Here is a 27,903-nt window from a genome sequence, read left to right on the forward strand (position 1 = left end):
TTGCCTCAAAAAATTGTACAACAAAATGTTAAGTTAAGGGTACCATCATTTTCATCCACACAAGTTTCATTAGTTTGTTTTTTAAAATGTCTCTGTTGAACCATAATTGAAAAGCAATGTCTGACTTTCATTAGTTAATTTTCAGCAAATAACATGTGCTGCACCTCCAGCTGCAATTGCAGATATGACTCCCACAGAGCCCTGATTCCAGCCTAAATCCAGATGACTAGCAAGTTCCCCAATGTACTTGAAGTGACCTAGGAGTGTAACTGGAGCACTGGTGCTATGTTCTTAAGCATTCTTACTTTTGGTGCATATAACCTTTCCACAGCACTGTGTACAGCAACTTTTCCATGTCAACCAAGCACAGAGACTTGGTCATATTTTGTCTTTTTCATGTTTTATTTAAAATGTGCAAAAACACAAGTGGACGTAAACACACACATCTTTCAACTAACACACACTTGATTGCTTCTCCATGTCTTTTAGATAGAGTCTAGTGTTAATCACCACCAAGACACACTTTACAAGGAAAATTGCAGTATGTTGGCCTTCTACCAAAGAAGTAGGAGCAGTTTCCCACCACTCCAGTGCAGTCGGTGTTTTCTTACATCCAGCTAGAGGAGCTGCAGATTTATAGCCATGTTGGTTGGCTTGAATGTCTGATGTTGGTGCTACGATTATTACTATTATTTCCCTGTTTCCCTCCATCCCTTTTTTGACCTCCTATCCTACATTTAATCTAATCTTCACCAAATTTGATACATACCATGTTTAGAAGAACGATCTTCAGCTGGTGTGGTTCAATCCAGAGTAAAAAGGTTCATGCAGTTTTGCAACAGTGGGGAAAATAAGTATTTGATACACTGTCGATTTTCCATGTTTTCACACTTACAAAGAGTGGAGAGATCTGCAGTTTTTATCATAGGTCCACTTCAACTGTGAGAGACAGAATCTAAACAATAAAAATCCAGTATGTATGATATTGTATGATTTTTAAATAATTAATTTGCATATTTTTTTGCATAAAATAATGATACAATAGATGAAATAATAGAAAATAGAAAAATAGAGCTCAATATTTGGTACAGAAACCTTTGTTTACAATTACAGAGGTCACACATTTCCTGTAGTTCTTGACCAGGTTTGCACACACTGCAGCAGGGATTTTGGCCCACTCCTCCATAGGTATGTCCTGATCTGTCAGGCTTCAGGGCTGTCTCTGGGCAACACAAACTTTCAGCTCCCTCCAAAGTTTTTCTATTGGATTCAAGACGGTTTTGATGGCGTTCTTGGGATTGTACTCATCCTTCTTCTTCCTTCACACACGGCAAGTGGAGTTTATACCAAAAAAATTCTATTTTGGTGTCATCTGACCCCATGACCTTCTCCCATGCCTGCTCTGGATCATCCAGAAGGTCATTGGCAAACTTTACATGGGCCTGGACATGTACTGGCTTGAGCAGGGGGACCTTGCGTCCACTGCAGGATTTTAATCCATGACGGCGTAGTGTGTTACTAATGGTAACCTATGAAACTGTGGTCTCAGCTCTCTTCAGGTCATTGACCAGGTCCTCCTGTGCAGTTCTGGGCTGATCCCTCACCTTTCTCATGATCATTGACACTCCACGAGGCAAAATTTTGCATGGAGCCCCAGACCGAGGGAGATTGACAGGCATCTTGAGTTTTTTTCAATTTTCTAATAATTACATCAACAGTTGTTGCCTTCTCACCAAGCTGCTTGCCTATTGTTCTGTAGCCCATCCCAACCTTGCGCAGGTCTACAGTGTTGTCCCTGGTGTCCTTAGACAGCTCTTTGGTCTGGCTCATGGTGGAGAGGTTGGAGTCTGATTGACTGAGTGTGTGGACAAGTGTCTTTTATACAGGTAACGAGTTCAAACTTGTAAAAAATTACAGACCTCTCAATTCTTTGTAAGTGGGAAAACTTGCAAAATTGGCAGTGTATCAAATACTTATTTTCAGCACTGTACAAGGGTGCACTATAGTAAATTTAAAAGAAAAAAATCACTTCTACTCCTGTACATTGAAGGGTAGAAACACTGAATGATGAGGCAAAATTATGTGTGAAATCGCTTGTTGATATCCCTTTAATTTTCCTTTATTGTTTTTCAGACATGATTTTGACTCCCTATTGTACATTACATCCAACCTCCACCAAACTTGGTACAAACACACCATGTTTGGACAACCCCAAACGATGTCCATATGTTTGATTTAAGATATTATGTATCACTTTTGCTATGACTGGCTAACAAACTTTTGTGTACGTGGTCACATCAGTTGAAACTGCTGTGTATCTCAAATATTTAGTCCAACTGGAACCAAGCTGGGCTCAACTGTACAAACTTGAGTGCATAAATAGGAATGCTGAAATGTATGTAGCTGGCCATTAGGGGGCGTGATTGTAAAACAAAAAAAAAAATGGTGAACTGCAATTGCTACTCTTTCCATACACAAAAAGTTAGAAACATGACTTGTACCAAACTTGGCACGTCACGTCTGGACGACCCAAAACAGTGCTCTGATGTTTGATTTAAGAGATCATGTATTGTTTTGACTGAATTGGCTAAGAAACCTAAATGGCTAGAATTTAATCAATTCAGACTACTTCAACTCTGGACTTGGCCAAATATGAATCAGTCTGGCAGGGGAGGTGGGGGTTCATGTGAAAAAAGAAGAAGAAAAAATTTGCTCAGTACAAATCACTACTACTCCCCCCTGCTACCAGCAAGAGAAACATTCCACATTAAAAATGCCAACTATGACTTGTCTTGTTGTCTTGTAAACAGTTTGTTAATAGTCTGAATGAGGACTGAACAGTATAACAGATATCTCAAACCTGCAAAGGCTACAGAAGTAATAATATTGGTTTTACATAAATACAACCCAGCTTCCAGCAGCAGTATGGATATTACATAAAAGTCCAATTGTGGAAAATGAACAAATTTTCCACATTTCATTGTGCAGTGATTCTTGACATAAAGCCGTTTCACAATAGCTGGCACTATAAAAAAACAGGTTAAGGCTTTACAAACTACAATGGATTATACTTACTTGTTCTCTCACCCTGAGTTTCTGATAGAAAGAATTTATATAGGATGAAGTCTTAGTATGTGTTTTTGAAGTGCAATAGACTTGTGGCATCCCTCAGATTGTCAAAAGTCATCTGAGGGAACGATGTGGTTTGCACATAGCTGTGAAATGAAGAGACATAGAGCAGCAACATGGGGTCAGTAGTTGGTCTCCACCAACAGGAAACTGCTTCTCATCCTTCAGATCAGCCCACATATACATAGGATTTAAAATTTACAGTGAGTCCTGTGCACCTGCCCGCAGTGCACAGATCACCACCAATTACCCTCATTTATCGGTGCTGGTGTCAGATGAGTCTTTCCTCCGGTGGAACTTTGAGCATGCTGTCCATCTCCAGCCGAGCTCCAGCCAGCTCCTGAGAACTGGGGCTGTATGCGCCCTCTGACTGGCGCTTCTTCTTGGCCATGAGCAACATGACGGTCATGCCTATGATCAGTATCAGCACACAGAAGCAGAGCAGTGGGATGGCTACCACCAGCCAGGGGATTCCCTGTTTATGGGCTTGTTTCTGCATAAACACACAAGACAGAGATTGTGATTTGTTTATGGACTAAAAATGTTACAAGGGCATTGTTTTTGTATTTGTGGTTTCAGTTTGTGTGAAATGGTTATACTTTAACTAAAAACACACCCTCAGTGTATGAATTACGTCGATCCTTGGGCTAAAGAATTTCAGCCATTTCAAAATAACATTAATGGAAAGATGTTAGAACATTATTTTGAAAGAAAAATAAGCTTTATAATGGTGTCTTCTGAATTTTGATTCTAAAATGTTATGGAAATTCTGAAAATACTTTAGTTTAAGACCAATAGATATGACTTAGATATTTGTTACATGTTGCTAGATAACACATGAAAAACGGACATCTCCTGGCTACGTAATACTTTGAGAAAAGAAGCTTAACAAACACACATTGATGTCACAGATTGGTCCGCTGTACCCAGGTGGACATTCACACACAAACATGTTGAATCGATCCAAACAGGAGCCACCATTCCGGCAGGGGTCGGACTCACACTCGTTGATCTCCATTTCACACCTGAAATGCAGAAAATACATGAATTCCTTCTGGTACTTCATTTTTCTGTCTCAAAATACTGAAAAACATAAATAAAAAGATGCTGTTTACAAGTATTCAGCAGCACTGTGTCTCTGCATTCGCTGTACGATCCAGACAAAGCATGCAAGTTACTTTAACGTACAATTCTTTGGTTGTTGATTTATAGTCATTTAAAAAAAACAAAAAGTTACCTGCTGCCCGTAAAACCTGGCATGCACGTACAGTTAGCTCCCCAAAGTCCATCCTTGCAGACACCATCATTTGCACACTGGACATCTTGACCACATTGTATTGGAGGATACTCCCACCTGGTATATAAGGGAATAAACTTTAATGTGACATGCAAGAATTCTGTGTTGCTTTATATGTGTTCTGTGTGTTAACACTGCAAATACCACTGCTTGCTGAAGCAATAAACCAAAGACTGTATTCAAACTTGGACGACACATCAACACTTCCTCCCACTGTAGAAAATTGAACCCAAAATATAGCAGAAATGGGTGCTGCCATCACATGACATCATTTGCAACCAAAGTCTACACAGCAGAAGATGCTTTATAACTCCACATAGCCCCGCTGTTGCAATATTGTCGGTCTTGTTTGTTTGTGGACACTTGTTGTGCATTTATCATTTTCAAATAAAAACAGAAAAAGATTAGCAATCGCTATCAGTCTCGCTAGCTACACCTCACCTACTCTGATGTTTTAGGTAAGGCAGAAGCAAGAACAGTATAAGATGGAACTACCCATTTCCGAAACATTTTGGATTCACTTTTGGGGCAGCCAGCATATTTGTCCAGTTTATGCAATAAACAGACACTCACTGACAGCGAGGGCCACTGTAGTCCTTTGGGCATATGCAGGTGTACATGTTGGGTCCATCCTCACAGGTACCTCCATGTTCACAAGCATGCTGCTCACACTCATCAAGATCCTCATCACACAGTGTGCCAGCATATCCGGGGTGACAACGGCACTCAAAACCAGCTAAATAGTCCTTACAGGTTCCGTAAACACAGGGCTGAGACGCACAGTCATCAGTGTCTATCTCACACTGTTCGCCCTCCCAACCAGAGTCACACACACAGCCAAATTTATCAAAGAGGTCTTCGCATGTGGCTCCATTTAGACAAGGATCTGAGTCACAAACGGGGGCGCTGGTACAGCCCAAATGAATCTTTGGTTTTCCAACTATATGGAATTGAGAGAATTGTGGAGATTTATAGTCATCAACAAAAGGAAGGTGGACTCGTCCAAGCCTCACTGCACCCAAGCAGCCTGTGAAGCTCTCTGCGATGGCCAGCACGGCACCCTTCTCATTAAGAAAGTGAACGCTACCTGTGCGCTCTGGCTCACTACTGGTGTCTGTGATTCCATCCACAGTGATGACCCAGGGAGAGGATTTGTGAATCTTGTCAGCCCTAGAGATGTTCACTCGGTGCCAGCTCCCATCAGCCACTCGACGAACTCCTTTGAAGATCAACGTCTCAACGCTGTTGCCTGTGTGGATTTCCACCTGGACTGAGGAGTCCAACAGACCCACCATTAGAAGGTCTGACCCCCAGGAGGCTCTCAGGAGCACAGCATTCTCTGATCGAGTCCGCAGCTCTATGTATATGTTAGAGACAGGTTCAGCCAGGGATCCTCGGGCACTGTACTGCACAGGGTTGTTCTCAAATGTGGCATTGTACACACCTAAGAGCCAACAGAGAAATATATCTTTATTATTGTCACAGTGTTTGAGTGTTATTTATCAAAATAACAGCCAAACAGACACATTGTTTGTTGCAGAACTAGACGCTGTACACCAGCATTTTCTCTATCCTGCCTGATGGCACTAAAGACAGGGATCTGCTGCAACAAAGTAACGGTCTAAAGTCTCATCTGTACCACTGCCTGAATCTCACATGGACGATTTTAATGGAAATTCCTGGACTGACACTAAATACCAGAAACAAAGACTATGACTTTGACTTTAAAAAAAAAAAAAAAAAAGGCAAGAAAAAGAGAAAAGTGTGGTATTGGCACCGTTACTTAAAATGAGGATATATATATATATATATATACAGGTACCTCCATGTTCACAAGCATGCTGCTCACACTCATCAAGATCCTCATCACACAGTGTGCCAGCATATCCTATATACATATATATATATATATATATATGCAAAGATTTCAAAACTAATTGGATGTCATAAATAACACATATGCATATACAAAGAGCTTGAGAGAATTTTTGACGAGCCACACTTCTAAAATTATGCAGATGTTCTTACATTCATATCCATCAGGAAGGTCCATACAGAGACCACCATTGATACAAGGATCACTAACACACCAGACACGTGTTTCACAGATCTTCCCAGTGAAGTCCTCCAGACAAGAACATGTAAAATCATTGAATGTGGTGGTGCATTCTCCTCCATTTTGACAAGGCCTCATCTGCAGAGAGAAGCATGGAGATTTGATTTTATCTTGATAAAAGGACCTCAAGCAGCAAATAATCAGCACAACAGTTTTAAGATTATAAGTCTGAAAGTGTCAGTTGAGATAGGTATCCAGCACAACAGTTTTAAGATTATAAGTCTGAAAGTGTCAGTTGAGATAGGTATCCATTTTGTCAAGGGTCCATTTATATATCCCATTTGGAAGCTGCCCACTTTGTCCATAGTTTAAGACTGAATACATAATAGGTTGTCAAGGTCCTGTGTATTGTTTTTCTTTTTGTTTCTTCTCTTTAAGGGACAAAAAATTCTTATTTGACACTATGGTGGGTTTGGACTGTTGCATTTGGCAGCTCGTAGTCATAGAAAGATAGTGGTCTTGAAACAGAACATGCCGTGTTTACCCAAAACCACTATCTTTCTTTAACCAAAGAGTTTTAATGGACCTACTCTGTATGCCCACCACCCACCCCACCCCTCTCCTGGTGATTCAGTTGCAGTTCATAAATGTGCCTCTTTAATTCACCAATTTAATATTGCATGAATGAAATTTCTAGTAAACAAAGTTGTAACATTAAATGTTGATTGGATGTAGCTGTCCAACATGGAACTGATACTAGGGATGATGTTAATGGTGAATGCATGCCTGTATGTCTGTATGTATGAATTATGGTCTGTATGAATGAACTTTGAATGACGTAGCCCCTAAAACCGATCATCGTTTTGTGACAGTAATGTTAAGTACTACTAAAGGACAAAGCCAATAACAAAAGCACTTCCTACCTTGCAGGTATCGTCACTAACACAACCATTCTTTACATTTTCGGTATCCCTTGGTAAATAAACTTCCTCTTCAGTCGAGCTGTCCCAGCCATCCACATCCAAGTGCACTGAGTCTAAACGAAGGTCCTGCAGACAGCCTTTGAATTGTCCTCCCCACACAGCAGAGTCCCAGTCTCTTGGAAGTCCTCCTACATAGACCTGATCCCCAATATTAATGTTCACTTCATGGATCTCTCCTATTCCATAGCGAAGGCCTGCATGCTCAAAAATCACCTGTTTGTGTTGCACTTCAATCTGTAGAAGTTGCTTCTCGCCAGTGGTCACAAATACTGGAGCTGTCAGTGGGGCATTGTTAGGCACAGAGCTGATAAAAACCCTACCCATCCCCAGGTAGACTGAGAAGTAGACTTCTCCCCCCTCTTCATCTGTGGGCCTCCTCAGCTGGAGCAGCAACCCATCTGGCTTTAAGGACCTCAGGAAGAAAGACACATTGAAGCTGCTTCCGTGGCTCTTCTCTACATCATAGGTACTGAAACTCATTGTGTCCTCATGGCTGTAAGTCCATGAAGGGAATTCTGTCAGGGGACAATTAGAAGTTAAGTTCTAAATAAGTTAGATTTAAAAGATATACATACATTTTTGGGTCCTGTCATGAGTAAACAACAGTGGCATTCTTTTTGCAAGGAAACTCTACTACAATAGTTGGTCAGATGAAATTCAACCTGCATGCTCCTCTGCCATATTCCCTGTCTGCATTCCTTTCTGAAATTCCAGTTATGTTTGATAATATAACTGGTGAAAATGCTCTTCTTAGATAGACTGAGCTGGACCTCTGTAATGACTATTTGAATCCACTTGGGTACTCCTACTACAATGTTTGTGCTTTGCTAATCTTAAATTGTTAAATAAATTTCAATACTCAATCCCCTTCAGTTATAGAAGCCAGTCACTTTTTTTTAACAACAGATATGTATTCTTGGGAAAGATCTATTAACTAAAAGTCATAAGCTGAAGCAAATGTTTCTTACAGTAGATTTTTACACATACCTTATAGGGTGTAAGCATATAATAATGATCATGAGGAATTATTTTTAAGAGTTTAGCCTCTTGTCTGTTAAATAAGAAACAAGCATCTAAATGCTAGCATTGTGCCCGGATCCCCTTTAATTCTGTTAGTGCATCTATTTACCTGTTATTACTGTATTATTGGTATAGCAAATAAAATGTCTCCATTGTATTTTGTGAGCTGTAATCTAAATTATATCCAAACATTGCACTTATGAGGACTAGTTCAGCAAGATTTTACAACCCTGACAAATAACATTTACCAAACGAGCTGGCTTGATGTAAAAGTTCTTACCTTCAGAGCAGCTGTCACTGTAGAATGGACGGTAGCAGTCACACTGGTAGCTGGTCCACAAGTCCACACAGCGTCCATGCCCATAGCAGGGATCAGGCTTACACCATTCAGTTTTACTACATCCCAGCTCATGGCCTTGGTCCTCTGGCAGTGTTTGGGGTAGAATAGGCTTAGAGTCGATCATCAGGTCTTCCATACATCCAATGAACCCTGTACCACTTACAGAGTACTCTAAAAGCTCCTCTGGCGCTCCACCTATATAAATATGACTGAAGGCTTCAGAAGGCTGGAAAAATGGCTCATCCGCACCATCATCTATGACTCTGCATCCATCCCTGTCACAGCCAGGACCTTTCAGAATCAAGACCAGACCTTCGTGATCCACAAACACATGAGCATCCCGCCAGTCTCCATCACTAACCAAGCCAGAAAATGTTACATCCAGTTCAGACTCCTCAGAAAAGGCTCTTGCGTGAAGACCACCATTCAAAATCTCTAGGAGGAGATGGTTGTCCATGTCCCCTCTGTAGAAGAGTAACAAATTGGGAATAGTTGTCCGGAAGCGTAGCTGTACCCCAAAACCTCCGTGAAGAGGATGCTCGACTTCCCTGCGGGTCCTTTCTTCGAGAACAACCTGGATGTGAATGAATCCAGGAGTGGAGAAGGAGAATGTTGTTCTTGTGGAGCACTGGTCATCATAGAAGCCATGGGGGCACAAGCATGTATGACCATGTTCACCGTCCTTTAGCCATGGATGACAGGTGGCTCCATTCTGACATTCATGGTCTATGCAGCCATACAGTTTGACATGACAGTGATGACCTCCCCAAGGAAGCTCACCTGGCTCTGCCTCTGGACAGTGGCAGGTGTAGGACGCCCTGCCGTCTTCACACCAGCCACCATTCTGGCAAGGCTGACTCTCACACTCATCAATGTTCACTTGACACAGCTCACCTGCAGAGAGAAACACGGATGGTTGGACGCAGTGGAAGCTGACTGCTAGTGGGTTTGTGGGCTGTATCGAAAAAGAAAGGAATGATAACAATAATGCTGCAGTTTTTTCTATGTTTTTCTTACAGTTTTTTCTTTCTTGAAAAAGAAATATTCTCCAAACAGTTTCTGACTTCCTTACTCCAAAACATATAGCTATATTTAAAACTTTGGCAACTTTAGCTTTTAGGAAATGTTAACAAAACTGGAGGAAAAAGTGCATTTATTAGAAATAGTTTTCTTCAGTGGGGTAATATGCATTTGTTGCTTCACTGAGTATACTTTTCATTTTCAGTTTTTTTATGTGTACAATTGCTGAATTTTTCATCTTAATTTAATCAACTTGTCATATTGTCAGCACAGGTCAGCGCTCTGTGAGTATTTTATAGTCCTCTATTTAGTCAAATTACATTAAACATTAAAAATGAATAAGAACAGGCTTTCTCAACGATATTTTACAATCTACATTGTTTAAATAGATGTTTATTACTGTAATAGTGGTATTAATGTGATTTAGTTGGGGCACAAAAGACTGTGCAGCAACAGATTGGTCAAGTACAAGAGATTCTCTAGGATTTAGTCAACCACAATGCCTTTAAGGACATTTCAGTTTGTAACTTACTAAATCTGACATTGTAGAAAGTGAATGAAAAAGGCATTAATTGATTTTGGCATTCAAAGTGTGTCTTTTCAGCTGTGATTTAAAAATGACCAGGGTGCTCACAGAGACACGACACATGAGACGGCACATTCAGTTGTCATCAGAATAAAAGAAAGAAGTGCAAGACTGAATTTAACATTCAGCAGATTGTTCTATCTGGGTATTACATATTAGAAGACTCACCCAAGAATCCAACAGGGCATGTACAGGTATAGCCATTTATCTCATCTTCACAAGTGGCTCCATTCTGACAGGGTTCAGACTCACATTCATCAATGTTGACAGAGCAATTCTCTCCTGTAATGCAAAGCAAATTAATGACAGACAATTTAAAATGTCCCATCCTCTGTGGATTGGCTCTTTTCATTTTACTGACCTGCAAATCCTTGCTGACACTGGCAAATATATCCAGCTGCATCTGCAAAACTGAGCTCCCAGTCCAGCTCCCAGTGAGATGGATCTGAACGCTCAAAACACTCCCCGTCATTCTCACAGGGTTGCTTGTCACATTCATCTATGTCAACCTCACAGTTTGGTCCTTCATAACCTAGAGAAACAAAGCAAAATGTACACTGGAAAAAATGCCCCTCTCCAAACTAACTTATTTCAAGGAATTTTTACCTTGAAATAAGTGAAAAAATCTGTCAATAGAACAAGTGAAAACTGGCTTGGTAAGATTTCTTGAAATAAGATATGATATTTAGAATATTGAGATCTCAAAATTAGCTGGGAAAATTTATTTTAAGCTATATTTTACCAGGATTTTCAAGCTTAGGTGTCTTAAAATAAGCCAGACATGCTTAAAAAAATAGCAGTTTTTCGCTCAAAAATTGATTTTTGCTTTCATGTAACCTCCCAATTTGAGATGTATTAACCCTCCTGCTGTCTTCATTTACGAGCACCAAATATTGTTTTCTTGTCTGAAAAAAATCCAAAAAATTAGCAAAAAAAATCCCCAAATTTCAGAAAATTTGCAAAACCTTCAGGAAGAAAATTCCAATAATTCCGTAAAAGTTTCCCTTAAAAGGTTTATTTAAAAAAAAAAAATCCCCCAAATTTGGCAAGAGAATTCTTATAAATATTTTCAAGAAATGAGTAAAAATCTTCCAAAAAAAAAACTAAAAATATGTAAAGTGATTACATGTATATCAGTAAAACTTCTGATATTTTCTTTAAGAACATTCACATAAAAATCAACTAAAATCCAGTGAAATTCGCTGGATTTTGGTTAATTTTTTGTGAATGTTCTTAAGAAACATTTCTTTTTTTCCCACTAAAAAATGTTCAAAGATTTCCCAAAAATGTTGACAATGTGGACATCAGAAGTTTCACTGTGAAAATATATCTTTTTTCCTCCCACATTTTCAAACTTTAAAACGGGTCAATTTGACTCGCAGGACGACACGAGGGTTAAACTTATTTTGAGTTTTCTTGTAAAATTCAACTCAAAACAAGATCATTTCAAGATTGTTTGACTTAACAAGATATTTAAGATGCATTGTCTTAAAACAAGTCCCTCTATCTTACTGAAATGTCACTTGTTAAGTGAATTTATCTTAAATCAAGTGGGATGAGACATTTTGACTAAAAATAAAACAAACAGACTTGGTAAGATTTGGAGTTTTTGCAGTGTAGTTGCATTGGCTGTACTTACACTGAACACATGCTTGTGTCATTGTCTCTCCTGCCCTAGTGTATACACTTCTGCTTTCCTTATGATCTTTGCCAGTTCTTGTGCCCCCATGCCGGCGTCCCAACCTTTCTTTGTAATCTCTAGTACTTTGTGTATGTATTTTTGACCCTGTACATTATGGCTTTTGAGTTTTGTTTATATAGTCTTGAATACCTCTGCTGGATTATTGTGCTTTAGTGTAAAATAAATTGTTTTGACCTTTACTCTAGTGACAAGTCATGCATCCTTAGGTCCTACAGCTGTTTGTACCTGTGTGATAATAAGTCTTCCACAGCTAATAATGGCGAACTTGTTACCTGAGGGTTACTAGAAAATTTTCCAGTATGGGTAAATTATGGTGGCAAACTACTGGTGAGGATGTTTACCAGTAGTGGCAAGCTTCTCAATAATCCCAGAAAGTGTCACACTGGTGGAAAACATTGGCAAACTTGTGACAGCATTTTTTGACAAACTAATATCTTTTCTGCAAATCATCCTATAATTTGATTTTGTTAGAATGTGTTTGGCTGTTGAGAGCAAATAACAAATTTTTCTCAGGAAACTCCCATTGCTACTTAAACTTTAAGAATGTGGTTCCAGTTGGCAAAATTAAATCAGTCTCCTCTCAGATTTCATTTGTACCAAAAGAGTTGGAGAAAGACAGGCTAACGGTGGCAACGACATCAAACTGTTAAATCAGAAAGGCTTCAGTGTAAACTAAGAGCTGAATGTTAAAATGAATGACTAAATGAATTGCACTGTCGCTATTTATTCATGATGTCTGATGTAGAGTATGTCTGTAGTTGTTTTGTTGTCTGGTTTAATGGTGTGTGTGTGTGTGTGTGTGTGTGTGTGTGTGTGTGTGTGTGTGTGTGTGTGTGTGTGTGTGTGTGTGTGTGTGTGTGTGTGTGTGTGTGTGTGTGTGTGTGTGTGTGTGTGTGTGTGTGTGTGTGTGTCATAATGTGGGCTTGCTGAGTCATGGACAGTGACCCAGAGAAACTCAGAATATTTGCTTTTGTGTGGGAACTGAAATATTTGGTATGCAGTATGCTGTTCAGTACCTGGCCAGCAGAGGCAGTTATATTCTTTGACACCTTCTAGACACGTAGCACCATGTTTGCAGGGATCAGAGGCACATTCGGAAATGTCCACTTCACAGTAGTCGCCCTCAAATCCTGTATCATTGCAGTCACACTGATAGCTGCAAAAGACACAAGCAAAACAAGCTGAAACAGAATTCGCTTAATGACTGGAAGATACAGTCCCTATATAAAGTAAAGGTGGAAATTCCCTTTTATAACTTTTCAAAACTGATTTTCAGGTGTATTGTTACTGTAAAGCATCTTCAGGCAATTTGATGTTTAATTGGTACTTTATAAATAAAACTGAATTGAATTGAACATTGAATTATGGGCAACTGGATTTGGATTTTTTGAAAACCAAACAAAAGAGCCACTTTGTTGTCTTTAAACCTTTTTTGCGTAGTTTTGGTTGTATGCTTGTTGTATGGTCATTGTTTTGCTGGAAATAAATATCTTCTCCCAAGTCACAGTTGTCTTGCAGACTGCATTAGGTTGTCATACAGGAGTATAACATACTTTTCTGCATGCATTTTAGCCTCTAACTTTAGAAACCTACTTGGGTTTGCTGCTGAGAAACATCCCCACTTCATGCTGCTCCCACTGCCATGCTTCACATTAGGGATGGTGTGTTTATGATGATGTGCGTGTTTGGTGTTCCTTTAAACACTAGTTTTCAGTCTCTCATCAAGCTTTGGCTGATAAAGAATCTGGGCAACACTTGTTGTGTGCACAGTGTCTCCCATTATTATTATTGTTATTATTATTATTATTATTATTATTATTATTATTATTATTATTATTATTATTATTATTATTATTATTATTATTATTATTATTATTATAGTACTACTAGTAGTAGTAGTGTGATTTCTCTCCACAAATACAATCACTGATTTAATTCTTGGATGCTTCATCCAGTTTATGGCACATTTGAGCCAAGTGTGCAACCTGAGACTCTAGATAAGACAGTTGATTTTCATGCAGTTGCAGAACGTTAATTGCTACACTTGCATACACTAAAGGCTAAAAACACATTTCCACATTAAAACTGCCAGTCATCACAAAGGCAAACTAGCTTCCAAATAGCTTGTTGATATCCTTCAATTTTCTCTAGTATTCAGATTGTTTTGCTAAACATACTTTCAACTGACTTTTCACAATTTTCAATCCAATCTTAACCAAACATTATACATGCCATGTTTGGAGGACCCTGTACATTGTCCAAATGTTTGATTTGAGATATTATGTGTTATTCTTTCATGATTGTTGAACATATTTTTGAGATTGTGGCCACAGCAATTCAAACTGATTTCATACAGACTTGATTAAATCTAAGGCTGCTACCAGCTACAACCACTGCAAATGCACTGGGATGCCTGACATCTTACTGCCACAGCTGCAAGCACATTGCAGGAACTGGATGACAGCTGCAGCAGCTGTAAGCCTCGCTAGCTTTAACCTAGACATACAACCTAGTTCTGATTTGAATTCTTCTAATACTTCAGATGGATCTGGTCTGGTTGTTTGGGCTAAACTATAGAAAAGAGGCTGAATCAGTCCTGTCAGCAATGATACTTGTTGCTTTGTAGTTATTTTTAGGTTACCTTGTTTTGGCTTTGTTTCGGTCAGGTTTACTTTCTTCTGTTAGTTTGGCAGTTTAGAGGGAGAGCCTTTTTATTCCCTTTTGTTATTCATGACGTCCAATCTTTAAGCATTCTGGAAATAGTACATAACTTAGAAGATGATGCAGGTATTTATTTTCCAGATAAATGATTGTTTATCTCTGTGACTTGAAAGTAATTGTAATGAGTAAGAGGTATGAACTGGGGTCTAGTACAGCAATGATAAGGGAACATGTGAAAAAGTAGCACATGATCCAGGTGTCTCTGTGAGCAACAGTTCAAAGAGCTCTGTATCTCTTCATAGCTACCACAGACAGGCTGGCCTACCTGTTCACCATGTCATGACACACTGCTCCATTCTGACATGGCTCACTGGCACATTCATCAACGTCAACCTCACAGTTGATGCCGTCGAACCCGGGCAAACACTCGCAGGAGTACATGGCGACTAAGTCGTGGCAGATGGCTCCATTGCGACAGGGGCTGGACTCGCACTCATCTATTTCAGATTCACAGTTTACTCCTGGAGTAGGAAGGGTAAGTCAACATGTCATTAAAAAGCACTGGGAGAGAAATATGAAAACAATGATGGCATTGACATTTTATGTCAGGTAAGTTGTTTATAGTAAAACAATTCATTACATTTTTGTAAATCAGCATATCAAACATAGCAAACTTCCCATTTGTTCTGATTTACTTTCCTCCATTGTTGTATTCATGTATTTTTGGCTTCAGACTCTCATGACGATAAAAGCCTTTCTTTACACTCTGGATAAACTTTCACTGAGTGACAGCAGAATGTGGTAGTACTGATCTAACCTGAGCACTCAAAGACAATATAAAGCTCTTCTGACACAGAGCAGGTTTGTGGAGAAAGAAAAGACTGGAAGAAAAGCAAGATGGGAATGTTTTTTGTCACTGTGCACAAAGACTTTATGTAAGTCTGTGATAAAACGCCTGACTAAAAACATCTCACTGTGCACTTAAAATACTTCTCCTACCCAGTTTATCAGGAACAACCAAAACACTTATGAACTAATAAATTATGCTAAAGCATAGAAGGACCAGAAACGCCTCTAGAAGAACAAATGCTGTCAAAGAGCATAAGGGCCTGTTTTACCACTAATGTGTTCTTTGAAACAATCATTAATGATGAGAACATATTAAATGTCTTCATTCAGAAGCAAACACACACACACAAACACACACACACACACATATAGATAGATAGATAGATAGATAGCAGCAGAGTGTAGAAAGGAAGTCTGTTTTGTTTTTGTTCTTTTATATATATATACCTATACATATACATACACACACACACACACACACACACACACACACACACACATATATATATATATATATATATATATATATATATATATATATATATATATATATATATATATATATATATATATATATATATATATATATATATATATATAAATGCAAGTCAAGGTGAAGTCTTTTGAAATAATGGAAGCACAACTGTGTGGGTGCACCTGAGTTTTGGCTGTACCTGCAAATCCCACCAGGCACTCGCACTCGTAGTGGTCCTTCTCATTGATGCAGGTAGCATTGTTCTCGCAGGGTCGTGAAGCACACTCATTTATGTCGATTTCACAGTTGTAGCCCTGAAAACCAGGCACACAGAAGCAGTGAAACTCTCCCACTCCGTCTATGCAAATAGCACCATTCTGACAGGGCTCTGATGAACACTCATTTATATCTTCCTCACAGGTCCTCCCTTCAAATCCTGGTGCACAGTGGCATTCAAAGCCTTCGGATAGAAGTACACAAGTCCCATTGTTCCTGCAGGGTTCATCAATGCAGTCTGTCACATGTGTCCTGCAGTCCTGTCCACCATACCCAGCAGGACACCTGCAAAAGTAGCCATTCAGCTGGTCCACACACAGAACACGGGGCTCAAAGCAAGGGTTGCTCTGACACTCATCCACCTCCTCTGTGCAGTTGTCACCTGTCAGACCATCTGGGCAGATGCAGTGGTATTCTGTGGTACCAGGAATGCTGGTGCAGTCTTCACATGGAGCAAAGGAACAGGCATCATAGAGTTCATCACAGTTTTTGCCCATGTATCGCAACCCTTCTCTAGCACAGATACAGGCATAATCATCCATGGTGTCCACACAGGTAGCACCATTTTGGCAGGGTGCAGACAAACATTTGTCTGCTGTGGCTGTACAGAGGGTCCCTAAAAACAAAGGAAACGTTATATCAATTTGTGCATTTTTAAGAGCATCTCTACTCCACAACAATGCTTCCTAGTCTGGAGGATGGAACATCTCATGGCGAGTTTTGACAGGTCACCAGTTATTTCTGTAACATAAAATGATGTCAGTGATTTCTACTGGAATACTGGATATATTTACTTCCTATAGGCTCAAAAAACTTTTTCCATAAGTGTTAAAATGGCATCTATGCCTTTTCTCTCGCTATAAATCAAGAAAGAATATCCAAATATTTTTTATTGCAGGTTTAATTAATGGACATACAGTTAGTACATTAGAACTAAAGCGATCCTCGGTGCAGTGCAAGAAACAACTGTTGAATTCAAATGACCAAGTGAGACCAAACAGGCTGTGTGACATTTCCTCTAATAATTACTGCATTTTATAAGATATTTCACAAATCTGTCAACTAAATTGTTACCAAACAATTTCTTCACCAATATGTTTGTAAAGGTGTGTATTAACATGGTTTAAAATGTTGAAATTCAATTTCCGTGGGAAACCCTGAAAAAACCTGCTCAAGTTCGGGTACCGATTAATGATTGTCGAAAAATCGATTTTTTGAAATCGGGCCTTAAGTAACTTATGAAGGGTCAAATCAGGGTTTTTTCATGATTCTGAGTTGATTGCTAGCATTTATATTTCACCGCAAACATTCCTTTGTGGAAAAATAATTTCTAAATATATCTCATATTCTACTTTGAAGGACATTGGAGTCTAGCAATATGGATGAAGACGTTACTCCACCTATGCTCAGTTGCTTCATCTGTACAGGCCTGGATACGCCAGCTCAGAGGCTCATACATTCAACTCCAAAGGGCTACTCTACTTTTTTGAAACATGCCAAAGCTGTTAAAATAATGCTACAGTTGTGGAACATATGAAGGAGGCTCAAAAGGAATGAAAACCGAGGTACCACATGAAATGTAAAAATGATCCGTACAACAACTTTGCTGAGATCACCAAGAAGTCAGCTCAAGCATCGAAGGCAGAGAAAGAGTCATCAAAGTTGAAGAGAAGATGCACCAGCTCTGAGTTCAGGGCATCTACTGGCTGAATTCAGTGCATCTAAGTCAGTTCACCTCCTGTGTAAGGATGCATGCATTCTTTGCAACCAACCTGCTTAGCTCTACAAAAATAATCCAGCACAAGGTAGAAAGAAATATAGAGTGCAAGATAATTTGACTGCAGACAAACTGAAGGCAAGCTTGCTGAAGACAGCACAGAGTCACGGGGATGACTGGGGCACTGAAGTCACTGGACGCCTGGAAGGGATCAACAACTTGGTAGCAGAAGAAACACTGTACCATTTGTGCTGCAAAGTTCTTTTTGAGAGAAGTGAGCATTACTCCAAGACTGAAGAGGAAGGAAAAGGGAAGAGAGGACAGAGGAAAATTGATGAGGAGCGAAAGGAAGTTTTTATTGAATTCTGCGAATGGTTGGACTCAGAATTAGAGCATGGGGTGATGACGCTTGACCAAGACCATGAAAAACTGCAGGAGTTTGATCAGCCACCAGATAAGAGCCTTTCTTATTCAAAATATTGGCTAAAGATAAAACTCCCAGAGAAATACCATGACACTTGCAGATGTGCTGTCTCAAAGATGGCATCAACAACATTCTGTAACAGCATCATGCTAATCTTGAACATGGAAATGAGAAGACTCGGATCATGAAGACGGCACTCAAGTTCATATGCAATGACACTGCCATGATTGATCTAGATCCGAAGTCATACCACACCACACACAGTATGACTGACATCGATAGTCAGCTGGCGCTTGTTCCTGCGAGCCTTCAGATGTTCTCGTTAACAGGATGAATGGGTGAAGTGACAAATGATAATTGGCTTTCCAATTCTAGAGTGATTTTAAATTCATCATCTTTCTACCAGCTGCTTCCAGTGATGATCATAGTTCATTATTTTATTTATCTGCATTTAATCATTAATTTATTCACTACCTGTTGTTGTTACATCATTGTTATTATTTGTTCGTAGTATTAGTTAATAAATTTTGGATATAATTATCATCGGTTCTACCGTGCTTTTCTTTGTTTGGGGAGCTGGAGGTCAATGAATTCAGGGTTTACGGCTTTTGATTTTGAGCCTGATCAGTGCGAGAAGATTTGATTGACTATTGATTATTGAACCTGAAATATTCTTGATAAATTTCTCTTACGTGGACAAAATTAAATATCTGAGTGGTGCCCCTGGTAAATGAGTGCAATTTTAATCATAAATATAATAATTCTACAATTGTGTGGTGCGGCAGCATTAAGCTACATATTTTTGCTACATATAATTATATTTCCACATATGAGGCTGTTTCAACTACATAGCAACATTAATACACAGTTAAAATGTGAATGAATTAATAATAATGAAAATTAATAAATATCAAATTATAATGTGAGTCTTTTTCAAAATCATATTGGTAAATAATGAAATACAATGAGTTATATATTTTTTAAATGTCTTCTTGTTGCTTTGAAGACCTTTCTGAATTATTCCATAGTGTGGTAAATTTATGTCAGAGTGACTCTGCAGGGTTCAACTTGTAGGGGTGGGAAAACAGCTGGACTCATTGAGATGCAATTACAAGCTTTTGAGATACGCAGATGACGTGAAGTTCAGGGATGAAGTGATATTTATATTTTTTGTTTGGTGCTTATTTAATTTCTTATTAATATAGTTATAGAGTAATACGGTTAATCAAAATCATTATCTTTCCCTAACCTTAACCAAAGTGTTTTTGTTGCCGAAACCACATCTGAAAGTCTGAAAGTTTTGACAGTTGAGAACTTGAGAAATGTGCATCCACCAATGCTGCATTGATTCAAAAATCAAACAACTGAGTTGTAGAAACATTTCTAGAAACAGGGTTGTAGCGTGAAGTTTGTGCTCAGGGGGCCACTGCCTCATTATCTGTCCATGGCGTCTAAGGATGACTGCTGGGATTTTGAGTATTGTTTCACAAAGTTTTGCTGTTAATGAATACTGGGCTAGCCCACCAAGCTGTGTCTTTTATCAGCTACAATTGTGTTTCTTGTTGCAATTAGCTTGTAGCCTGTGCAAATAATGGCTGTAGTGTGCATTAACTTCAATGAATAGCCACTCTGTGAGCTTGTCGGGCCATTTTGTATGTCATCTCACCAAGTGGACGTCAATGTGGGTGGGGTACTTTAGTAAAGTTTTACAATACATGTGCTGTCTGCTCTGACCAGCCAATGCTGTGAGCTTTCTGTGGAATCAGTCCACATTCCTCTTATTAGGCCAAACTCAGCTTCCCATTCAAAATAGCCCAATCCAGCCCCACAGCCCCCAACACTTTGATCAGTGTCCTGTTTCCAAATTGTCACTGAAGTGGAAGATATTAACAGTGAAGGGACTTACAAAGGGGAGGGGGGAGATTGGGGCAGAAAGAGCAAAACAATATTTCATAAAATAAGCCAGTGAAGAAACATGCAATATTCTCACGCTAACATAAAAGTTGCTTGTAATTTTTTTTTTTCAGGAAAAAGTGACAGATCAAATCAGAAGATTATACACATTGTGATACTGTGCTTTCTTCACTGTTAAATAGCCATATATCTGTTCACCACCATGCCAAAGAACAAACAGAGTAAATTCCAAATGAAGACAAAATCAAGTCCAAAACTTACAATAACTGTTTTCTCTTGAAAGACCTAGTTTAAAATGAGACTTAAATAGCAGCAGTTGTCCTATGTTTTTAATTGGGTTTTATCTCTGAGATGGACTGGTGATCTGACCTGGGCGTACACTGCCATCGCTTTAAGTCTACTGGGACAGGCTCCTGGCCTCTGTGCAACCCTCCAGAGGATTGTCTTAATAGTGTGATGTAGTTAGAAGTTGTTATGGTATTGTTAGTTTGATAGATGTTGTTAGTTTAACATATGTACATAAATAAAATCAATTTGCCTCAAATGTTTTATTGTTCACACTTTGGCCCCCAACATGTATAGATTCCACCTACCTAGCTTTTATAAATAACTTTCCTCTTAAATAATTTACTCAACAATTACTGGAGCTCCTCTTGACTGTGCTGCAAGAGGTGCATCATGCTGCATTGTTACAATAATCTCATCAAATATCAGTTAGATTGTGTAATAATTCTACATTAACATTCAGAGACCCATTTGAGCAAATATTTTCCCAACAGCATCCACAAGCAGCAGTACTTTGTGTTATGTTAAGTGATTTAGGAAGGGATTTTTTTCACATTTCAGCCCCAACATTTGTCTAAAAATGTCCCAGAGGTGCCAAATACACAGTTTGTATGCCAAATTCATAACACACCTTTTTCCACACACTTTGCTATTCAAATTCAAATTTCTTTATTAGGCAGTAAAATGAGTTGTCCATAATAATAAAATCTTCCTGTGATGAAAACAGATGCTAACAGCTTAAAGATGAATGATTCTCACCAAAAAAGAATGCAATGAGTTTTTTTCCCGACAAGATGGCAAGAGGAGCAGATGTTCCTTCTTCCAGCTGTTTAGAACTATTGCCTCAGAGTTTGTTTAATACCTGCAGCATCAGACAGCAGCAGGATCCATTTGCACATGGACAACAGCGATAGTAAATTAATATGGTGCTTGTCTAATTTCAACTGCTCCAATCCATGCCAGTCCTCCAGAGAGGGTTGACTTGTCCCGAATGCTGCAGACATATCATGATCTAGGCTAAGTATTACACCCCGACACTTCCTCCACATCACCCCTTCGACTGAGCCACAGACTATCTTCCAGGAACTTCTTTGCCCAGCAGCCGTCTCTACAATCCGTCCAGACCTGAGAGCCTCTCTATGGGGAACTACATCTGAGATTCCCTATCAGTACCCATCATCAGCCCCTCATACCCCTCATTGGCACAGGATTCTTCACTGACAAAAAAGATGGCTCACTCTGACCCTGCATAGACTTCAGTGGTCTCAGAATAATCATAAAGAACAAATACCTCTACCACTCATTAGTTCAGCATTCGCAGCCCTTCAAGTAGCCACTGTGTTTACCAAGTTGGAATCTTTGTAATGCCTATCATCTGGTTTGAATCCGGAAAGGGGATGAGTGGAAGACAGTATCAAGACCCCACTTGATCACTTTGAGTATCTGGTTGTGCCTTTGGTTTGACAAACACCCCTGCAGCGTTCCAGAACGTGATCAATGAGTTCTGAGAAAAATGATCAACAGATTTGTGTTTGTGTACTTGGATGACATCCTTATCTTCTCCAGCAACCCTGAAGACCATGTCAAACAAGTCTGCCTTGTCCGCCAATGGTTGTTGAAGAATCGACTCTCTATTAAAGCAGAAAAATGTGAGATTCATGCATCCACTGTGTCTTTTCTGGGCTACATCATCGCCCACGGGGAGGTCAGAATGGACCCACAGAGACTCCCAGATGTGGTAAAACGTGCTTCTTGCTGTGAAATGGATGAGCATGATCTACAGTCATCAGCGTATGTGTCCTGCTCTCGTTACATACAGTAATTCAATATAGAGCGTTAATCGTCTATTGAGGCTATGGAATAAGGGTCACAAGTTTAAAGGCTGATATCCGTTTTGAATGGCTGAATAAACAGTGGCAGTATAGCAGATAGCAGCATGTACTTATGAGTGTTTAAAGGAGGAGATACAATTGTAGAAATACATTGATAAACATTTAGGTTTACTTGCAAATATATACACGTAATTTGCCATATGCTACAACCCATAATGACTAATTTTATGTGTTTGATATGCTTGTTAGGTTTTCTTAGATCTGCAAGTTATACTGCTTAACAAACATAACCTGCTCTTACCTATGTGAAGCAGAAGGTTGTTGTCATTTACAATTCTGTTTAAGACGCATCCTATCCACAGACTACAGTGCAGACACTAAATGTGTTTGAACTTCACAGATTACAGTTGACTCCAAGAAAGTGTTAGCCACCTGTAGACTATAAAAGTCCCAGGTGGCTGTCAGAGGATACAAGATTAAGTTTAAGTCTTCTTGATGTAAGTAGGAGGCCAGGGTAAACAAAATAATTGAGTGAGGAGGTGGTCCTTTGCTTGCCTGATTAGAAAATTAACTTAAGCACTGTTGGGTCAGCTCTTGTCCCTACATGGCCTATGCCCAGTTATAGGCCATGGAGGGACAAGCATATTAAGGTATTTCAACTGATCTATCCTTGTCTGTAATAAACAACATTTATATGAGAGTAGTTGAACAGGACCTGGATGTAGACATGATGGCAGACTTCAACCATCGATGTCACATAAATTCCTGTGGTGAGGTTATCCTTTTTCATAGTTTTCATGGTACATTAATGGCTCACTATATCCAACACAGATTGGTTGCAGCATGTTACTGGGAAATAAGTAGATGAATCTTAAACTTTCAGATGTGGTTAAATTGAACATTGTACAATGAACATTTCAACACATTACAAATTTGTAAATTTTGGTTGAATTTTTATAGTAACCTACACTGGCAGAATACAATATTGTCAAATGAAAATGTATAAAATGCAAACCTTTTATTTTGATGAATAAATATATAAATTAAAGGCAGTGTTGTAACATATATATAAATTATTAATTACAATGCAATTTTGTAAATCTAGTATTTTCTGTAAAAATATTTTTTATTAATATAATATATATTAGCTATAATAATAGCTGTAAGAATCAAAGGATTAAAAGGAAATACAATCTTTTGTTGTTAGTTTAAATAATGGTGATAAAGGAAAGGGTACAGAAAGAATAACCTTTTATCCGTTTAAATAAAGTTTATCTTCACAAAGTTTTTGGCTAAAAAATGGGAACAGACAATGCTGAATACATCTGTCATGGGGGTCACGTGTCCTCAGTCGCCAAGGTCCACCATCTTATGTCTGTATTATTTTCTGCTGAGATACCGTCTATGTTTTTGAGCACAGTATTGTGGATAGGATAAAATGTAAGTTGATATCTGGAAGTTGTTCAGTTTTCTTTCTTTCCTTCTATTACCAAGTTCTGGTCATCATGTTTCACTCACTGTCAGCTGCTGTTTTGTCACGTGATGTGAAGGCTTTTTTCATCCTCTCCTTTTTCCTGTGAACATGCTTATCCTTGGTCATATAATTCATTTTTAAACAAAAATGATGGTGATACTGTGACATCAGTCATCCCAGGTAATGGTAATCCTAAGAACTTCTGTAGAAGGCGACTGAACTCCTCTTTTTGTTTTTCAAAGACTTTTCATCTCTCACTCAAGAGGCTTCTTCAGTTTTAATTGACCAGTGGAGAATTCCAGATGTATATATTGTCACCCCAAACTCACATGGCTAATAACATGACCCTTTAACGAAAAAGATTTGCTTGCTTGGAAGTGTAAATGGTTGTGAAACTGTCAAGGATGAAAGTGTTAATGGTGGTAAAACTTTCTGGGGAGAAATCTCAAGCCTGTGTTACCATCTTAGAGCAGCTAATCTCTCAACAGAAGAGAGACTCTCCTCTGTTTGGCTGTTCCAGTTTAACACAGGTGGCCTCCTTCATTCCTCTCTCAAACTATCAGTGTTCTCTGCCCAAAACGTGACCGTTGCTGTCATCAAAGTAGAGACTGCTCTCCTTCAGATGAGATGAGAGTCTTACCTTGAGAAACTGACTCTCCTGTGTTGTGCTATGTGCTTTTGGAGCAATTGTTTATTTGCCCTTATATATAGGTTTGTATGCTCCTCACACTGAGAAACTGAGTTGATAAACATGAATAAATGTGAACCATACCTGGTTCAAAATCAAAAACCAAGAAGTAGAAGCTTTAACAGAACATATGAGTTCAGTGGAAAGTAACAACAAGTTTACAAGAGGGAATGCCAGGGAAAATAGATTGTCTTGTTTGGACTGTGTTGTGTATACTGAGGAGGGCAAAAGCCTTAACTATGAAGTTTATCAGAAACCCACACACAGACCAATACCTAAAATCTGAGTCCCACCACCAACTGGAATATAAAGTTGGGGTTGTCACAACTTCCTACAGTTGCAAGTTAACATACTAATAAACTACGATAGAGCACTTAATCAAATATTAGACTGACTTTATGAATAGTTTCATCATGCTGAGAATGTTATAAGCCAAATGGAATTATTAAATTATACCTTTGATAGGAAGATTGTAGCAAGTGTGGCATTAAACAATGACACAAGCACTTTGAAGATTTCTTTTTCTGAAGATCCCAAACATTCATTCTGAGGAGAAGTTGCAGTACAGGCAGAGGTAAAGCTTATCTAGCCTAGTCTATGAAAACATAGCAACTCAAGCTTTTATTCACTGCAGGAATTGTAGATACTGCACAAGGTATCCAAGTTTAACAGGCGGGCTCTGTAATGAAGAAACAATCAGAAAAATCAATAATGAATGAATTAGTCCTAGTGAAGTCCTTAGCACTAGCCAGATAGACAAAAAATATTTAATTCACTCTGCAGCTCAAAGGTAGCACAGTGAATTAAATTCATTGATACATTTATTGGTGGACTGTTGGGTTTTCCTCAATCAGTAACACATGGAATGACATTATGAATGAATAAAAATGCTGCACCTTAAATGTCAATACAACTTTGACCATCCAATGGATTTTATTGGCTCTCTTGCATGACATGATGATGTTTGGATCTTCAAGGGTTGATTAATAAATATGAAGTTCCTAATTTGTATTTTAAGGTGGTGGAACATTGTCTGAATGTGCTCCAGCATATGTACTTAACTACGTCACAGTACTGCCTGATTACTGATTGGTACAAATACTTGATATTGTTGGAGTACTCACTGTAAATATTGTCATGAATTCAGTGTAACGTAATTCTGCATCATGTATGGCCCCAAGTGTATCTGAAGTTCCATCTAACCAGATCAATGACAACAAAATATAAAATCTTAAAAATCCTGGTTTTCATTGATATTTCCAACAATTAGACATTTTCTGTGATGATTGTTATATTTCTATGTTTTTCTGTATTTAGATGTGTATTCATTTAATTTCTCATTTGTCTTTCTCTGTCACTGCATTGGGTTTTCACTGCACACACTTTCCCTCTTTTGCGATTCACATCTCTGCCGCCATCTTCTCATCCACCCTCAATCTTCATCCTCCTTTCCTTCCCCCTCTGCTACCTGAGCAGGTGTGACCCTCTCTGACCTCAAGAGCCTTTATATATTGTAATCCCTCTGGCCTCTTGAGGTCAATCCCTTTGCTGCTGTAATCCTCTGGTGGAAAGATATCGGCACAGATTACAACTTCATGCTTCAATCTCTAGCATGTGTCCACTCTGTCGCCACACAGTCCCTCTCACATAGTTTATCTGTTCTAAATTTGAATATTAGGTGTCATAGCATTACATTTGCAGGAAAGCATTTTACAGTCTCAAGCAATTCTTTCACCCCGACTCTTTCATGTTGACTATAAAAGAATATATATGGAATTATGTTGTAAGCAAAAAAGTGTTAATCTTCAGTATTAACCTTCAGTATTAATCTACTGTGTAGAAAATAATCCAAATAAATAAAAGCATCAAATGAGGAGGTATGTCCAAACTTCTGACTGGTTGTGTATGTACCATACTTTTGTGTTGGAGTCAGTCTATACTTTTGTTCTAGTAACGCATAAAACCATGCCTTTTGTCATATGATAGAAGAAACATAGGCCAAGTTGTAATAGGATGGGCTATTTACAAATGCACAGATTTTGAGAAGCAAGTGCAAATCAGAGATTAAAGTACCACTTGTGGCCTGCTACAAAAAGCTGTAATGGAAAGTGGAAGGAGCGTGAAATCAGAGACGCACACACAGCAGACAGTCCCATACAACACCATGACCTGTCTGTCATTCATGGTGGAATCCAAAGAACACCCACACAAAGTTGATGCTGACTGTTCAGACAGTTACACCTTTCAGACGTGATGAAGAGGAAACAGGTCAGACAGTGACGGTCATTTTTTGTTTTTTGAAAATGATAAAGACAATATGGAATGTTTTTTTTTTAATTCTTGAACTGATTTCGGAACTTGTCTGCATGTTAATTTCTGTTTGATTTTGATGATAGGTATCATAAATCATATACTTTGTATGCCACGTTTGCAGCTTCTGTCTTGATCTCTCTTCATAGTAAGAAAGCACTCTAGTATTGTTTCCACATTAACAAGACACATAAGGACTCTCCCCTCTTCATTTTAAAACTGACACAGTGCCCTAGTTTTAATATTAATAAATTGTGGGAGCACAAAGGAGCTCAATAAGCACCATCTAGAAAACATTTTTCCTAGAGCAGCATGTCTGACAGGCTTGATGGCAACCCTGAAACCTGTTCCTGTTGCTGATTTTCATTAAGGGGTGCTCTGGACTGTCCAGTAAATGATAAAATGCTAGCACTAATATTGTTTTTAGTCAGTGACCATACAGCAAGGATATATGACTTAAAATACTTTTTGCGTACATGTATGTTGTCGTGCTAACTATTCTCATGTCACCTGTTGCTTTTCATGGAAATTAGGATCAAATGTTGTCTCTACTCACCCCATTTAAACATCATCATCGTCAGCAGTACCGTCTTTAGATTCAAATGAACTTTCCTAAACTCCATGGTAAAGCCACTGCCTGCGTCTATGTAAAACCACAAGGTAATATGTCAATAAAAAAAAAAAGAAGAAGCAAAGAAATCTAAAGTGCTGCCATGCTGTTTTGTGATTGAGAAGCACCTCACTGTTTTTGCTGTTGCTCTGTGTTTAAAGACTGGCCCTCCCTGCTCCAGACTGGAGTGTAATCAGCTATGAGAGAGACAACAGGAAAACATGAACTGGACTGACACCTGCTAATAGCCATCAA

The 27,903-nt window shown here is 38.8% G+C and overlaps 1 protein-coding gene across 1 annotated transcript; it reads right to left on the reverse strand.

Moving 5' to 3' along the window:
• Positions 1–2,090: 2,090 nt before the first annotated feature.
• Positions 2,091–27,790, reverse strand: crb2a (crumbs cell polarity complex component 2a). Its single transcript, XM_035956674.2, has 13 exons — positions 27,595–27,790; positions 16,318–17,010; positions 15,120–15,315; positions 13,150–13,289; positions 10,793–10,963; positions 10,600–10,713; positions 8,766–9,719; positions 7,406–7,980; positions 6,455–6,620; positions 5,000–5,870; positions 4,367–4,483; positions 4,028–4,154; positions 2,091–3,622 (listed from the first exon to the last, which is right to left on the reverse strand). Exons 1-13 carry the CDS (start codon positions 27,659–27,661, stop codon positions 3,401–3,403), a joined length of 4,413 nt encoding a protein of 1,470 aa, XP_035812567.2. The 5' UTR covers positions 27,662–27,790; the 3' UTR covers positions 2,091–3,400.
• Positions 27,791–27,903: the final 113 nt, after the last annotated feature.

Source organism: Amphiprion ocellaris, chromosome 17 (genome assembly GCF_022539595.1).
Source record: "Amphiprion ocellaris isolate individual 3 ecotype Okinawa chromosome 17, ASM2253959v1, whole genome shotgun sequence".
NCBI classification, from domain to species: Eukaryota; Metazoa; Chordata; class Actinopteri; family Pomacentridae; genus Amphiprion; species Amphiprion ocellaris.

Bases quoted from the DNA above. Each gene is read 5' to 3' on its own strand.
- crb2a (XM_035956674.2), bottom strand. From the start codon at position 27,661: ATGGAGTTTAGGAAAGTTCATTTGAATCTAAAGACGGTACTGCTGACG. The intron at 5,871-6,454 runs GTAAGAACATCT...GTTGGCTCTTAG, and splicing joins CCTTCCTGATGGATATGAAT to GTGTGTACAATGCCACATTT. The intron at 4,484-4,999 runs GTGAGTGTCTGT...CTTATATACCAG, and splicing joins TACAGTGGCCCTCGCTGTCA to GTGGGAGTATCCTCCAATAC.